The sequence below is a fragment of the Nuphar pumila genome, chromosome 4 (genome assembly GCF_984573655.1).
Source record: "Nuphar pumila chromosome 4, dmNupPumi1.hap1.1, whole genome shotgun sequence".
NCBI classification, from domain to species: domain Eukaryota; kingdom Viridiplantae; phylum Streptophyta; class Magnoliopsida; order Nymphaeales; family Nymphaeaceae; genus Nuphar; species Nuphar pumila.
In genome coordinates, this window is record NC_143252.1 from 31749323 (window position 1) to 31767435 (window position 18113).

Sequence of the window (18113 nt, forward strand, 5' to 3'; positions counted from 1 at the left end):
TTATTTGCCAGTAGTACAAAAGCAGAGGTATTCTTGGATTCAACAGAAAACTTATGGCCTGTTTGCTTCATTCACATGGAAGGGATGGGCGGGAAGGGACTTTCATAAGAAAGGGCACGATTTGTAGAAACCCCCTACCAGCTCAGCCTTCTCGTAAAAGCTCTTTCACAGGAAGGAGGTATGAAGGGCTTTACAGACGAAAAGAGGAAGGATGTGAGAAAAACTGGGGCCCACTTATGCCAGATGGCACTTTCCCACCATGATACTTGAATGTTTTTTGGACAAAGAGGAAAAGGGATGCAAGCTCAGCATTTTCTATGAAAACTACTTGAAACAAACCAGACCAACCTAACCCCATCTCACCTAGCCACAGAAAACAAACCAGACATCAACCTAACCCCATCTTACCTAGACACAGAAAACAAACCAGACATCAAACCTAGCCCCATCATCCCTAGCCACAGAAAAGGACCCTGAGTTACTATCATAGCAATCAGATATGTTGCTTTCTCTTTTCCATTGTCATGTTTTGGCTTTTTTTCTGAGAGCTTCTGCTGTAACAAGAGGGAGCCCTACAATTTGCTTGATTGCCTTTTCTGGATTTCTCCAACATCGAGCTAACTGGTAGAAAACAGCTGTATCTAAATAGCTATTAAACGGATATATTTTCATGCAATGCTGATTTTTCTTAGATATTTTATAACATTTAGGCTTGAAAGTTTCATAGAACTCGATATTTTTTCCTTTTTTTTATGACTAGGCCAAGAAAAACCCCTCCAGTACTATACCTAGCTTCCAGATTGTGGCATGTGAGTTTGAACTTGTGACGTCCCATCAACTTGGTCATGCTCAGAAGTCACCCCAATCTTTTGATTTTGGCTTCAACTTTTGTGCAAAATACAAATATCATGTGACCAAGAAGAAAGGACATGGTCGACACTATACCCTTTCTCCAAAACAGCATGGAAGAAAACTGGTTTTACCTCTACCAGTAGGTCATTGATCCAAATTAGCTCAAGGAAAAGCATACCTCATTTAACAAGAACGGTAGATGTCGAACTTTAGAGAATCAAATCCCAAAAGTATGAAAAGAAACTGCTGAAACAAAGGTAAAGTCTTAAAAATATTTAGAAGAAATGATACTACAATAAGTGATCATTAAACACCTTCCTACCAGCTTTTCCTATCAAACTATGCTACTGCAAACGTTACAAGGAAACCCTCATAGAAGCTCGGCTTCTCCAAATCACTATTATCACAGGGTGTAGGCTCAATTATTTGTGCACATAGGAAGAGTTAGAAAAGACTTATTGATACAAGAAAAATCATCGCGTGACAGAAGAATGGTCGCCAGTTACTGCTCATTACTGCTTGGAACCTCTGAAGAAATGTGGCCTGCATCTGTAAATGGAAGTAAAATAAAAAAATATTAAATTAAACACTATCCTAAATTCCTCATACAAGCAATGGTGAGGAGTTTTTAAAACAGAAGTGGTTACCATCCCCATCAGCAGGAGCATAAACAGATCGCCTGGAACGTACTTCCTGATGGCGTGTGGGCTAGATAACAGAAAACAGATTTAAGAACATCTGTAAGTTATGCACTGTGCAATAAGTGCAAATAATCCAAGTAAATCAAACAAGTGCGCATCAGGCTCACAACTTTTCCAACATTCAACCATATGTTTTTTTATTTGAGATGCAGATGCAACCAGAACATGTCAGACTAATTATGTCTTTTCGAGTAGATGGGCAGCATAGCCAACAGTCAAGAAACAACATATAGAACTCATGTAAGCTTAGAGTTTGAACCATTTATTGATATACTGAACCCTGGTTCTGCACGAATTTATAGAATTGTGGTGCAAATTTCTTTTTTTTAAGCACATAGAAAGCAGTCTCCATTTATCCATAACAATGTTGTGAAAAGCATTGAGGCATAGCGAAGTGCTCCACACAATATGATGCGAGGCATAAAGCCTAAGCCTCAAACACATTTTTAAAAACCTAAAAAATATTTAGAAACACATAAATAAAAGAAATGTTGTCTTGATTAAACAAGCAATAAGAAATCAGAAATCTCAAATAAATACCGAAAGATATGAGAATAATATGTAAAAATAGCATTAATGAAGGAGTCTGGATCGGGTGCAATCACATGGCACAAAATTTGTGCATTAAGCACATGATTGCCCTCCATCAGGACTAGGGCACCACAACTGACAGGCCTTGTCCCCAAGATGGAGGGTAAATAACAAATAAAATATGAGCATCCAATGAAAAATTAGCAAAATAATAACAACCAAATTCCTTAACATCATCATATAATGCATATCAGCATTAACAACCAAAAGTTAATGTAGCTACTTTACAACAACAACTACGCCTTCATCCCAAAACAATTGGGGTCAGCGATATGAACCAAAAAAGAAAATCATTCTAGGTCTTCCACATGAATCCTTCTCCTCCAATCATTTCTATCCAATGTCATGTCCTCGGTGAGGTTCAAAGCATTCATATCATTTCCTATCACCTCCATCCATGTCTTCCTAGGCCTACCCCGACCTCTTTTAACTAATATATTTTCTCATTTCTCCATCCTTCTAACTGGAGCATCATTAGGCCTTCGCCGAATATGTCTAAACCACCGTAAACGATTCTCTCTCATCTTATTTTCAATGGGTGCAACGCCTACCTTCTTACGTATCTCCTCGTTCTGAATCTTATCTTTTATTGTATTTTCACACATCCATCTCAACATACACATCTCAGCTACACTCATTTTTTGAATATGATGTCTCTTGGCAGCCCAACATTCTGTACCATATAGTAAAGCGGGCCTAATAGTCGTCCTATAAAACTTTTCCTTCAACCGCAATGGCATTCTACGATCGCACAACACTCCAGTTGCACTCTTCCATTTCATTCACCCAACCTTTATCCTATGATTTACATCTCCATCAATTTCTCCATACTTTTGAATGATAGATCCCAAATATTTGAAACAATCATCCACCGGTATTTCTTGCTCACCAAGCTTCACTACACTCCCATCACTACTTCGTTGCTTACTAAATCGACATTCCATGCATTCTGTCTTACTCTTACTCAACTTAAAACCTCTTGCTTCCAATGTCTGTCTCTATAATTCTAACTTAGCATTAACTCCAGCTCTAGACTCATCAATCAAAACAATATCATCAGCAAACAACATACACCACGGCACATTTTCTTGAATTGGTCTCGTAAGCTCATCCATCACTATAGCAAATAGGAAAAGGCTTAAAGAAGATCCTTAATATAGCTACTTTCTTTCTAAAAATTATGATATTCTGAAGTAAATATCATAATTTTCAAAAAGAAATATAAAATACACAAGTGCAATTTTGATGTGCAAATACAACAAATTGTAACTTTTAATATATGTAAATATATATAACTCGTGTCACAAATGCCAACACTTTTACATTTCTTTTGCACACATAATAGGTCAATGGCAAGAAGTGGAAACAAAAGCACAAATTGAAAACAACCAAACACTTGCATTAGAAAAGGAGTACTAAAAAGGCGTACATTGAAAAAGGAAAAGGAAAATGATATAACACAAACTTGATTCTAACATCTTAGTTCCAAGGTTTATCTTAAAAAAAAAAAATTAAATTAAAGTAGAAGCATATATGCATGCATACAAAGGATTTCTCACAAGAATACAACATAAATAAGATTCTTGAAAATTATTCTCAGACTCCACAACCGATCCAAAATCAAGTTCCAAAAAAAAGAAGGGAAGAAGAAAAAGGAGGGAAGAAGGAAAAGGAGGGAAGAAGAAGAAGAAGGAGCGAGGGAGTATGTAACTGGGTGAAGGAGACACAATCCTCCTTCCTCATCTTCCTTTTTTTTTCTTCCTTTCGGCAAAGAGAGAGAGAGAGAGAGAGAGAGAGAGAGGGAGGGGAAGTGCCCTAACCCATCAGGCCCTTCCTTTCTTTGACCCCTATCTGACCCGCTATGAGGCGCACGCCTCAAGGCCTATGAGGAGCACTCCTCGGCCCCTTTACACTTTGGGACTGTGCCTCAAGGCAGCAAGCCCCTTGCCTTGAGGCGAGGCACATTTTTAATAACATTGATACATAAGCAACATGCATATGGACATCAGTTCTCTCTCTTCACCTCTCTGTATGCACACACACACACACAAGTAAAATTGCCAATCATAAAGATACAAATCTTTAAAAAGAAAAAAGGAGATCACACCCATAAAATAAAATAAAAAGTTTGTTTTGTTTCAACTCTCACAACTTTCCATCTCTCCCCCACCCCCCGCCCTCTATTTTTGTTCCTCTTCCTAACTTGCTAAGAGCATTTTAAAACATCAGTCCAAAATAAAGATTACTTTTTAAGGTGAACTCTACATCTCATTGTTTGTTAGACTCCCTCTCACATGAACATTATACCCCTCAAAAAGGCTCTTTTTAAAAATGATGAACAAATAATCTTCATGAACCATTTCTTAAAAAGTTAAAAAGATATGATAGTTTGCACCAATCAGACCAACTCTCTCTCTCTCATCATCATCATCCTCAAAGGTTTATCCCAGTCAGCTTTATGGGTCTTGTTTCTCCATTCCTTTTTCTATTGCTACAGCCTTATGCACCCATAACAAATACACATATTTAAGAAACATAGCACAAATGAGAGGCAGACAATCACCCTCAAGAAGAGACATAATTGACTGTGTTGGTCTCTACAAATACACCACCCACTGAATTTAAAGAAAAGAGGCACAATTGACTGCATCGGTCTCTACAAATACATTACCCAATGAATTTAAAAAATCTAAAGTATGAATTGTATATTCTGACAACTATGTCAAATTGTCAATAAGTGCAAGTGAAAAGGTTGTGACAGAAATTTCAAAAAACGTTGGTGCAGGATGTTAAAATGTATCATTCAACATTTGTAATATATATATATATTTTATATATATAAAGCATAATGCATATTCATATATGGTATATATGCATATGTATTATCCTAATTATATATATAAAATATATATTTTTCTATTTATAGGCATAGGGGTAGTTTAGACATTTCACTATTTTACGCATATTCTATTGGGAATATGTTTGTAATTTTCCTTTTAAATTTATTTTTTATTTTTTCCTTTTTCGTGGTTTGCGCAACCTTGGGTGGCTCCCCAAAGAGTCGTTGGGGAGCCCCCAACGGTCACAAATGTGACCGTTGGGGGCTCCCAACGACTCCTTTGGGAGCCCCCTAGGTGGCTCCTTTCTTGTGTTATAAATAGGGGTCTCCCCCCTTTGTATTTCTTACTACTTGAGGGAGCTTATGCTCCATTTGTAATGGGGTTTTTACCCCTTGTCCATTGTTTCTTCAATGATATGCAACTTATGACTTTATGTCATATTTTTCCCTTTTTATGGGTTTTATGGGTTAGCACATTATGTGCTTGTGTTGTTTCCCTTTAATGAGTATATTTGCACTTCACGTGCATATGTATGGGTTCATTATTGAACCCAATGTATTCCAACTCACTTTCTAACATGGTATCAGAGCAAGGTTGAGATCGAGTTGCTCTTTGGTGCATCGGGAAGCGTGGTGTTCAAGAATTTTAAAGAAAAATGGTGAAGTATTCATTTCTCTCTATTGTTTTTCTTATAGTTATTCGGTATGCATTCTATTTCTTTGAAGTATTGTATGAAGAATTTAATATGTTCTTTGTTTTTTTTTTATGTGTGCTCTTTGTCATTAAGTCCTTTTATAAAAATTTGAGTTACTTACTACTCCTTTGAATCTTTTTCGTATGTTTTTCTTTGAAAATTTTTAAATGATAACTTGTTTTGCGAAAAATTAGATATATGATTGCTCAAAACTTGATTTAATCGGTCGGTAAAAATTTATGACCATTGGAACTTTGAATCTACTTTTTAAACCTAACCTTGTTTATGAGAATACCTTTATATGAATGTTTAGTCTTTAAAGAAAGGTATGTTAAGATTAAAATGTTTGTGAAATGTAGCTTTTTGAAAATTGTTTGTCATATATGAAAAATTCCATATTATGTTCTCTTACCCAATGTGTCCGTTTTATATGAGCAACATTTAATTAAGAAAGTTTTTTTTTTATATATAATACCGGTTGAATTAAATTTTAAAATGGTCTTATGGAATATGGTGATTTTCTTTTCATCTTTACACTCTTAAGGATGTTTTCAACAGCTCTCTCTCTTTTCAATAAGAGATATTTATATTTTTATGTTGTGTTGTCTCTTGTGGGTTTGGGTGTTTGCCCTTTTGTTTGTTCATTAGTGAATGTTGTAAGTGCTTAATGCACTCCTTGCTTTTCAGCATATTTCATTATAAAAGTTATGATCTTCCCTAATGTTTATTGCGTACTTATTTCATTAGGAGTAGGTAAGAATCTATTAAGTCATGTTTTTTGATAAAACTAAGAGTTTTTTAATTTTTCCCTCAATAAATGTTTAATTTTTATTTATGCCATAGTACAATCTTATTTTATCATAAGGTTTTGTTAATGAATCTATTTTGTTGGGATTTCTTCCACTTTAATGGAGTTTTCCCCTTCGTTGGGAGTTTTATTTGTGTTTAAGCTCTCCTTAAGGAGCCTTTCGGTCCTTATAATCTTCTTGTGAGTATATACTCTTTTATGGAGATCTCATGATTGTTTATGAGTATCATTTTTAAGTTGCAATAGTAGATTTCATAAGTTTTTTGAACTTCACCATCTTTATGAATGCCTATATTGGCCTAAGTCTGTTATTTTTGAACTTCACCAACTTCACCGCTTAATTGCACCTTATATCTTTCATAATTAAGGCTTGTTTGTTCCAAATCGGTTCGTACGCATGATGTTGCTTAATATTTCATGTTATGTTTGTTGCATAATAAGCCTTTTTGGTGTACAAGACTTCTTTTGAAGATTAAGCATAATTTGTGGTTATGCAAAATTGTTTTGATGGATTATATTGGACCTTTGATTCAATTTGTTAATCGGTCCTCTTTGTAAAAAAAAAAAAAAAATATTTATTTTGAAAATGATTCCTTATGTGTTTATTGCCCTTTTGTGGCATTTATGTTTGTCCATCACATGTTATTTAATGCATCATTGTTTTGGCCTTATTATTGTTTTATTAGAGATGTTTGTTGAGGTGAGTTATGGGCACCTCGTGTTATATCATTTTAGATTGTCCAAATTGCCATATTATAGATGGTGGTTGAGGTGAGTTATGGGCACCTTGGGACTCTAGAATGATTTGGTATATGATCTCTAATTATGAATGTGACACTCGTTGTTATGTCTTTTTAGATTGTCCACCTACCATATTATAGATGGGGGTTGAGGTGAGTTATGGGCACCTTGGGACTCTAGAATGATTTGGTATATGAGTGTGTCACTAGTTTGTTCTTGTGCCATTGATATTATGGATGCTTCTAAGTAAATGTGATGGACATATGGTATTTGAAACCTTAAATGTTTTAAGGTACTTTTAAAATCAAGATGTTTTGGGATTATAGCCCAACCTTTTATTTGTTTATGAATCTTATGAGTGCATTTGCACATTTGTGATTCCGTATGTGGTGCTCGTTGTGCACATGTGTTCTTGTGATTTTGCACAAGTATTCTAAGTGTTCTTGGTGTGTGTATGTTCACACATTTGTTCTCAAGAATTTTATTTTATCGATTATAGTATTTTGTTGAAGATATTTTTTACATGCATGTTATTGTTATGAGAATTCATTTTAAAAGGAGTATTGTTTTATTCGAGGTTTATTTTTATTACAAGTTTATTGCCTCAAAAGTTTTTTTCTTTTATGCCCATTATCTAAGTGTCATCATATGTAGACAAGAATTTTATTACACCTTCGTGTGTTTTTAGCCCTTTGTTGGCTTTTGCTCTCTTGATCTAGTAGCTTAACACACTTGTCTTGAGTGTTTTTTATATGTAGACAAGGCACGTTGATTCACACCATGGTGTGTGATTTTTAGCCTATGTTGGCGTTTGTGTCCTTGTTCTAGTCGCTTTAGATGTATGCCCATGGTTGGCTTATTTCACTCATTTCAAGTGCTATCATATGTAGACAAGAGATGTCTTATGTTTTAGCCCATGGTTGGCTTATTACTCTTGTTCTAGTAGCTGAACATACTTGGTTTTAAGTGTATTTTTTACGTAGACAAGGGATACTTTTTAGTCCATGTTGGCATGTATTCTCTTGTTCTTGTCGTAGATGCACTTATTTCAAGTATTATTATATGTAGACAAGAGGTTCTTTTACACACATTTGTGTGTGTCTTTGGCCTTTAATGGCTTTATATTCTTGATCTAGTAGCTTATACACTTGATTTATGGGTTTTGGAGGACTAATGAGGAAGATGTTTGTAATGGATAAACTATTGTTGAAATTTGCAAAATTTCATTCATGACTTGTGTTTTTCAAGCAAATCATATTTTTGATATGCATATCAAGTTGATTTCTTAGCATTTAATCTATATATTAAGTGCTTATTGTTTTTGCCACCCTTATATGCAAAATGTGTATTAAGTATGTCTTTCATAAATGATTTTAAAACCTTGTGAACTCTTGGGTTTATTTTGCCTAAAGTATGCTTGGAGACTTTGTTTCTCTTGTTTGGCACTTCATTACATGTTTGAAGCATGATCATTAATGAGTTCTTTGAGTATTAATTCATTTCATGATAAGTATATGCATATGCTCTTTATGGCTTTTTTGGGCCCTCATTCAATAATGTTTATGTATATCATGCCTCTTCGTAGGCTTATTGTGGTGTCCCTTAGTGGACCATTTTGTTATTCCCCATTATGGGGTTATATTTGTCCAATGGTGGACCTTATGAATGCATTATGCATTCTTGCAATTTACTTTTACATATTTTTTGCTTCCGCTCATTTTGTTTTAACATGATGTATGATTTAGAAACTTTTGGTTTTCTAAATTTCTTCGGTTCATGCTAAGGTAACCATCTTATTATGCATAAATTTTTGCACCTTATTAGGAATGTTCTTTTTTGAGTAAAGTGCAAAGATATTGTTTACTTGTTCTTTTGTTGTTTTTTCTCAGGATCCTGAAGATAAGAGGAAAAGAAGTACCTTGGATAGAAGGTGCTCATCGATAAAGACATTGGAGGAAGACATTTACAATGGCATTCGTACTGAAGGCTCTTGAAGCTTTGAGATTCTCCTTCTTGCCGTCTTCAATCTTTTTGTTCCCCCACGCAAAGCTTGAGGGGGGGTGTTAAAATGTATCATTCAACATTTGTAATATATATATATATTTTATATATATAAAGCATAATACATATTCATATATGGTATATATGCATATGTATTATCCTAATTATATATATAAAATATATATTTTTCTATTTATAGGCATAGGGGTAGTTTAGACATTTCACTATTTTACGCATATTCTATTGGGAATATGTTTGTAATTTTCCTTTTAAATTTATTTTTTATTTTTTCCTTTTTCGTGGTTTGCGCAACCTTGGGTGGCTCCCCAAAGAGTCGTTGGGGAGCCCCCAACGGTCACAAATGTGACCGTTGGGGGCTCCCAACGACTCCTTTGGGAGCCCCCTAGGTGGCTCCTTTCTTGTGTTATAAATAGGGGTCTCCCCCCTTTGTATTTCTTACTACTTGAGGGAGCTTATGCTCCATTTGTAATGGGGTTTTTACCCCTTGTCCATTGTTTCTTCAATGATATGCAACTTATGACTTTATGTCATATTTTTCCCTTTTTATGGGTTTTATGGGTTAGCACATTATGTGCTTGTGTTGTTTCCCTTTAATGAGTATATTTGCACTTCACGTGCATATGTATGGGTTCATTATTGAACCCAATGTATTCCAACTCACTTTCTAACACAGGAGACAAATACATTACCCAATGAATTTAAAAAATCTAAAGTATGAATTGTATATTCTGACAACTATGTCAAATTGTCAATAAGTGCAAGTGAAAAGGTTGTGACAGAAATTTCAAAAAACGTTGGTGCAGGAGTGTGGATATGTGTGTGTATGTAATGCATTTACAATTATACAATCATAAGTTTCTTTAAGCTTTTTAAGTTTGTTTTTAAACTTAGACAATTTTGGACTAGGTTAAAGTTGACCAAGTCTAACTTGGATGAACATGGTCGGGTTTGGGGTTGATTGCACGTGACACTTGTTGACCTGCATGCAGCCATGTTGGACGCCGTACCCACCAGCACCTGGCCGTGTTGATGCAGGTGCTTCTGGATATATATATATATATATATATATATATATATATATATATATATATATATATATATATATATATATAAGAGAAGGTGAGTAGTTAACCGCCCAGCTAACCGGGCTTTTGAAGGGTTTTCTCATGTTCTACTTAAATTTAACCATACAGATGTGTTCGACATGGTCGATTTACTAGGAACTATGGTACCTGGACACTCCATTTTTTCCTCTGTACCCGTGTCGACACCCGAACACACCATTTTACCCTCTGTACATACAAGCTTGTATTCAATTTATAATTTCAATATATAATATATATTTTGATTATATTTAGTTTATTTTGTATTTATGTGATATATATATAGCCATGTCCCTGCACCCACATTTTTTGAAATTGTCGTGCCGTACTCTCCATACCAGTACCCAGGAAACAACACTTGCATCATGTTTTTTTGATGAAAAACATGATTTTTTAAGCCATGAATATTTAGAAAAATCTTAGACTATCAATTTTTTAAACCTTATAAAAACATACCTGCTTATCGGAATCGAATGATCCAAGAGTCGATTCCTATAAAAATCAAGAATGTAAAACACATTTGTATGTTCGGATTTAAGGAAAACATGGGAAAACCCTTCGAAAGCCCAGTTAGCTGGGAGGTTAACTAGAAAAGTGGTTACTCTCTCTCTCTCTCTCTCTCTCTCTCTCTCTGTGTGTGTATATATATATACACACACACACACACACATTTTGAGTGTTTGTATATGAGAGATATTAAATCCAACTAGGAAAGACTAGAAAGGTTAAGAAAATCCCTTACACAACCAAAGCCAAAGAAGTAACTTCTACGTCAATCTGGTATGACTACGTAGTCAAAAGCACTGCCTAGTCCGCCTAGTCGACCTAGGCATAAGTAAAACACCTAGGCTTTGCAATTCCTAAGTGAGTACCTTAAAAGGTATCAATTTTGCTGACTAGGGTGCCTAGTCAGCGACTAAGCTGTCCTCGCCTAGGCCGTAAGGGCAGTTTAGTTATTTTTATTATTAGATATATATTTTTAAAAATGTATGATGGGAGGGGGGTTAATTTTAGGGATGCAAATGGGTCGGATTCAGGATGGAGGTTTTGCAAATTTTGGATGTTCTAGATCCGACCAGGTCCGACTTCCCAATTTATTTAGCTATTCCAGATCCGAGTCGTTTGCATCTCTAATTAATTTTAAATGATTATGTTTTTTATATATGTATGTATTAATTTGTTTCTGATGAATTTTTCTATTAAAGGCTGAAAGTGAGATGTACATGTGTGATTTTTGTTTGCATATATGTGTGGGTCTTTGTAATTTTTTTTATAAAAGACTAAAAGTGTGTTTAGTATTACTGATTATGTAATATGTTATATATATATATATATATATATTCTGATTATGCTATGAATAAAATATATATGTTTGGGTGGGTGTGTGTGTGTGTTACAATCAATTTTCGTGAAAGACTAAAAGCATATTTTGTTGATTATACTTAATATGTTATGAATAATTGAATATATATTTATATATATTTATTATTTATATTTTAGTTATATATATTTTGTGAAAGCATGTGTAATTGTGTACTTGTATGATTAAAACATCTTATTATTAAAAGAATTAAACATATTGTTGTGTATAATTTGGAATTTTTACCTTTTTAATTGGGTTACCGACTAGTCTTTTTAGGGGTCTACCTACTAGATACCGCCTAGCGCTTTTGACTACATAGGTTGAGTTTATGTTTAATTTATAGGGCCAACCTATTCCTTTTAATATAATGTACTAGTGGCTCAATTCAACAGGAAAAAAATCAATTTTATGCTCAACACCAGTTTCTTGCTTTAGAGGAAAAAGAGAAGAACTTGGAAGTTTTAGTGCAGGAATTCTACAATTGGTTTTCTAAACATTTAACACATATTCTCAGCAATGTTGTTCAACATAGAACATGAATAACTAGGATCAGTGACTGCTGCTTAAGAATTAAAGGTATTAAACAAACCATCTAGATCAGTGTTTTACTTATATACCTGCAGTTTTGGCCGAAGAGCCTCCAGTGGTCCCTTAGACTTTGAATCCACAGATGCTCCTTGCTGTCAGTTTTAGAACATTAGATAACTAGTCCAGATGATTAAAGGTATCTATTTAGAGGGATTTTCTCTTCCAGCACCAGTTGAAAACATAAAGATAGATGTTTAAAGGTCGAAGTACCTTTCCCAAGGCCCAATCAGCAGAATCGAAGAAAGCACGTTCATGGTCCTGGTTTATAAGGAATGAGTCAGTCAAGATATTGTGGTCCTAGCTATGAAAGGAAAAGGTCAACAGGCACAACCAAAAAAGGAAGGAAAAAGAAACTTCAACAAGATACTAGTGCCTAGTCTGCAGCCAATGAAATAATTGAATTGCAAACATATAATACCTTGGAAATCAATGGAGGCTTCTTGGGTAAAATCCCTCCATACTTCTTCTTGATTATTTCCTCCTACAAAAGGAAAAGAGATACGCTAACATTCCATGAAATGCTTCCACCAAGCCGCACGTCAAAAATCATGATCTAACAAACTAAGTGAATGCCATTTTGCATTGACAATTCACAATCAATATACCTCATCAATAGCGGGGTTTGCAGACTCGTTTTCCTTGTCTACTGGGCCAGTGCCTTCAGTGTCTTCCATATGTTCTTTCTCATTGACATCATCATCCTTAACGTCAGACATACTGTACTTGCCTTCTTAAACTAGTCTGAGAGCATGGGTGGAAACACAGTTATTTTTGCGCCTTGCACCCAAATTCATATAATTGAAGCAAATGAATTACAACAGGGACCACCGATAGGCTAAAAAGAACAAGACATGCACAAAAGTCCACAGGCAAATAAGCCAAGACAAACATGGAGACAACAAAGTCTCTGGATGCAGAATAGCAAATGGCACTTTATATGCAGATTTATACAAACGATTGACACCAATACAAGCAGAATTGAATATGCTATGAGAACAACAAAAAATACTGGTAGCAAACAAAGTAATAGGATAAAAAGTATAGCATAAGACAAAATTCACATGGTATAAAAATTATATTATAAGACAAAATTCACATATAAATACTGTGCTGCTCTGGAGTCTGGGCAATTCAATTTTTAGGTTCCAACCATGTTGGAACTGGGTCGAATATATCTGGTTAAAGATTCATTAGGACAAAAGTTTACATATCCAAATCCAACAGGAATGACCCAAATCCGTTATACAATATTGTTTCATATAATTTGTGTAAAGACATTATGTTTAAAGTCAGGTAAAAATAAAAAAGAATTTATGGGTTTAAAACATAGAAGATCCAAAAATATTTGATCCAAAGTCGAAATGACATACTTCCAAGTTATATCTACTTCCAGAATTAAGATCCCAAGTTCCCAACTTATTTTAAGCATAGATCAGAAAGGTCTATATTCAATCAAAATGGATTGAATAAATTAACATCCAATCCAGGTAAAACAGAGTTGGCACTTGTACCAAGTAGAGATAATAAAGGTAGAAAACAATGTTGTTAAAAAGTGTTAAACATCTAATAGCACTATAGAGTATAGACAGCCCCTCAATTTGTATAGAACCCACTCATAATCTTGACAAGCTATAGGAATTACACAGTAAGGAAAATGGTCCTATGGAGCATAGGATTTCTGAACCTATCAAACTAAACCAGGAGAATGAACGTATACACACTAACCATCATTCAAATATAAAAAATGTTTTACAAAAGAAAGGGGCCTACCAAAAGGTGAAGAAGTCTTAAAAGGCGATGAAGATAATCTAGAGAATTATGAAGGTTTAGCTCCCAAAACTCTCATGGAAAAGTAGGAACTCATTCTAAAGGTTACAAGGGAAGAATTGTCAATCAAGCATTGAATGGAATAAATGGGAAAGGCAACAAAATCAACTAAATTTTCACTTGGGAGCCACACCCCAATACATAGAAAAGTGCACTGAACATTCTGAAGCAGCGTACAATCGACCTATATCTTCTTGAGCAAATATCTCATGACCGGGAAAACAACATATTTAAGGTAGAAAAATAAAGAAATCTGCATCATTTTGAAAGGAAAGACAATGTTAACAAAAGAAAAAAAAAAACCAAGAAAATAGTTCTTTTTATTCACATCTCAAATCAATTAAAAGGTTTCTGATAGAGAAAAAATAACAGAATCGGACAGTTAAGCTGTAGGCAAGGCTAGAAATGGAAGCATAAAAGAATCTTCAAGCACCAAAACTAAAAAGAAGTAAACACTATGTCTATCCAGAGCCAAATTTCCAAAAGCACCATATATCTCCTCCTGCACTAGAAGAGAGAGCACTAATAAAAGGCACCTCAGATTCATTATTTCATATTCAAATAGGGAATCACGAAAACAAAATTCATAAATAAAGAACGATGATATGCACAAAAATCTACAAATCCAGGAGCACAAGATCAGATCTAAGACAAGAATCAAGAGATATCAATATCTTATGCTTAAAGACGCTAAGCATAAAGAATATTCAGATTTCTTTCTGCTACAACGAACTCTACATCAACAAAAATGTTTGAAAAAATCATCCAAAGAATTAAAACTACAAATTATCATAAAAACAAGTTCGATTTCGACAAGTGAAAAGCTTCAAAGCCGAATCAAGATCTACAGAAAACAGCATCGTTGAAGAGTGAGAAAATTCCACTTCACTCAAGAATCACGATATCTCACATCAAAGAACACGAACTCAAGCCGAAACTCTCAGATCGACACCTAAAAGCCTAAGAAATGCATATTCCGTCCCCATTTTCCAGGCAAGAATCACGAAAAGGAGGAGAAAGAAAGACTCAAGCATCACGAACAAACGAAATCCTCACCAATCAAGATTTAGGCGCGAGAATTGACAGAGAAAGAAGAAACCCTAAGGCCTCGAAGAACGAGACTCACCTCGATCGGGATCTGCGATCTCGGGAACAGAGCAAAGGAACCAGACTCGGAAGGAGTCGGAGAAAATCGCCGGAAGACGGTGATTCGATCGTTAACCAGCGAGAGACGAGAGGGAGCACTGTAGCGGAAGAGGAGTGAGATCGATAAGGGGGAGGGAGGGAGAGGGATCAGCTTTAAATAGAGGAAGCCGTTGGGTCTCTTTCTCTCTCTCTCTCTCAAAATTGAAGAAACAGAAGATGCACGCAGGCAGCCACCGTCAGATAGCACTACGAGTGGGACCCGCTTGTCAGACGATGCGCAAGCGGGCCCACACTAAGCCTAACTCACAATGACACGCCACATGGTGTGTCATAATAGACACGAGTCGGACACGATAATATATACCGACACTCACGGTCAATGATTTTTAATATTTTTCAATATTGGTTTATTACTTTTTAATAATATTTCATTAAAATACATTTTTTATATATTAAAAGTTTAAAACATTAAAAAAAGTTTTTCATTGAATAACACATTCAAAAAGCCTTGTCGTAATTCATTTATTTATTTTTTACTTTTGAACATGCATGTCGAACTGGATCACGTATCGGATCGTACCCGTACCTTTGTGACTTAGACACTGACTTCAAGTGAGACGTCGGATCGGCTGAAATCTCCTACAGCCTGAGGAGTGATTGCACGAGCTCGGCACTTATGTAGTGAAGATGAGCTGGGTCATCTGAAATAAAAGGGTGCCAATTCGGATTGGATTTGTTCCGGATTCGGTAAAGCAAGTAGAATCCGAATAATAATCAGAATTTGGATTTGGTGGTCTAGTTTTGCATCCGAGTTTAAACTTCAAACTTGAAGCCAAACTCAATTCAATGAACGCTCCAAGGGTCAATCAGTAGGTGGGAATGAACAATCACAGCTGAGAAAGAAAGGCATGATTGTTGGTCATGGTCACGAAGATCCATAATAATATTAAAGGTAAGAACAATCACAGCTGACAATCACAATCACGACTTGTACTTTACATACGTTTCACTGAAAGTGTTGCAGTTGTCATTTAAAATCACATGATCTTGAGAAAATCCAAGAATAACACGTCATTACAATCACAATCTTCTTGTACTTTCATCAAAAAAAGAGTTTATTTTTTTATTATAAAAAAAGGCATTTATTTAAAATTTTAATTAAAAAGCACTGTTTTATATGGGGTTTTGCTAAGGGTGTCAATGGGTCGGGTTTACCCACACCCAACCCGTACCAAACCCTATAGGGTCTGGGTATGGTGATCAGTAAGAAAACCCAGTTCCGGATGCGAAGGTTTGATTAATACATAGACCCGGATATAGTTTGTGAAATTTTATACCAGAGCCGGGCCTGACCTGATTAAAACCCACAAATTTTCAATGTAAAAATGATAACAAATATTATTTTACCGGGCATGGTTCATGTAGTTATCTAATTCGGGTATGGTTTCTCTTATGATGGGTCTGATTAAACATGGGTCTGGACCCAATACCATACCCAAAAATCGAGACCAGGTCTGATTCTACATGGGTCCGAACCAAACCCCACCCATTGAGACCCCTAGGTTTTGCTACCTGATGTTGGAGAAAAGATGATGAGATATGCCTATCAAAAAAAAAAGATGATGAAGTATGCCAGCACTAGTGGTCCACCCCTCGCGGACACATACAAGCCATACGAACACTGTGCTCATATCATGATGCTTCATCTCTTGCTCTGTCCCCATCAACGGTGCATGAAAAGCCTATGTGAGGACAAAAGAGTTGGGGGAGGCTGTCTGGACAATCTTTACACCCTCTGAAAAATGGGAGGCCATCAGTGGGGATACGGGTCCATGCTTGGCACCTGATATAACATGTAAGGCAGGCAAACCCTTGTCATGATTCATGAGAGATTTTTGAGAAAGTATTTACATTAGTATCCATTTGGGATGAAGGCGTTGTTGTTGTATTTACATTAGTATCCCTTGCCGCAAGGTAGAAGCTGGGCCTGGTGGGTAAGGGGGGCCTCAAGAGGGTTTTACCAGCCAGAGGTCAGCCAAGGTGTGGTCGGTGGAGGGGGGTTTCCCTAGATCTATCCAATAAAAAGTTGTGGGCATGCAGTGATCTGCTTGACAGCCACCCATCTTGGCATTTATCAAGATGGGTGTGGTGTCTATCTTGAGAAATGTTTAGTTGGATGGTCATCAGCAGCAGAGCTGCATGCAGCTCCGCTGCATAAAAAATGACCTCTTTGAGAAATACATGAGATAGCAAAATGGCTGGCTTGGCTCGGTAGTGAGCTTGTTTTGGGATGTTGTTCTATAGGCTAAGCAAGCCGAAAATCAACGAGAATCCGACTTGATGAAGCTTGTATAGTTAACTAGTAAAAAATTTTTTGTATGTATTTTATATGATAGATCAGATTTAAGAGTCAAATATATTTTTCTAAATGAGTAAACCTGAGCTCGGCTCAATTAACTCGAGTTCATGATGAGCTTGAGCTTGGCTCGGCTCGCCATAACAAAGACTGGAACTTAAACACCCTCTATTTGGTTCTTTCAACTCGTTTACCAGCCCTACTCCTAAACATTTATATCCTAAACTGACTTAAAACACTTTTAACACTTATAGTTGCACGTGTTTTTTAATCCTTAGATGTAGATACTTTCATCATTGATTATTCACTAAAAATCAAGTTTTTGATAACAATTCGATGAGAAACCTTTATTTCTATTTCTCCAAATTTTGGTGCAATATGAATGGTTGAATTTGGTGTTCTGCTTTATTTTGTTTTGCTTTGCTATGCATTACCCACTTTTTCTAATGATAAGAAACTTGTCTAAGAACAGGAAGATTTG

At 35.6% G+C, this 18113-nt stretch overlaps 1 protein-coding gene across 2 annotated transcripts; it reads right to left on the minus strand.

Moving 5' to 3' along the window:
* Window positions 1–1099: 1099 nt before the first annotated feature.
* On the minus strand, window positions 1100–15401 carry LOC149839850 (uncharacterized). Of its 2 annotated transcripts, XM_090004255.1 has the most exons (7): window positions 15257–15401; window positions 12909–13044; window positions 12722–12784; window positions 12514–12561; window positions 12333–12395; window positions 1500–1560; window positions 1100–1401 (listed from the first exon to the last, which is right to left on the minus strand). In XM_090004255.1, the coding sequence occupies exons 2-7, from the start codon at window positions 13017–13019 to the stop codon at window positions 1355–1357; spliced, it is 393 nt and encodes a 130-aa protein (XP_089860381.1). In that variant the 5' UTR covers window positions 13020–13044; window positions 15257–15401; the 3' UTR covers window positions 1100–1354. The 2 variants fall into 2 exon arrangements, with proteins under 2 accessions (XP_089860381.1, XP_089860382.1); XM_090004256.1 differs by lacking the exon at window positions 1500–1560.
* Between the last annotated feature and the right edge of the window lie 2712 nt (window positions 15402–18113).

Bases quoted from the DNA above. Each gene is read 5' to 3' on its own strand.
- LOC149839850 (XM_090004255.1), bottom strand. From the start codon at position 13,019: ATGTCTGACGTTAAGGATGATGATGTCAATGAGAAAGAACATATGGAA. The intron at 12,562-12,721 runs GTATTATATGTT...CTTATAAACCAG, and splicing joins AGCCTCCATTGATTTCCAAG to GACCATGAACGTGCTTTCTT. The intron at 1,561-12,332 runs GTATATAAGTAA...TCTGTTATCTAG, and splicing joins CTCTTCGGCCAAAACTGCAG to CCCACACGCCATCAGGAAGT.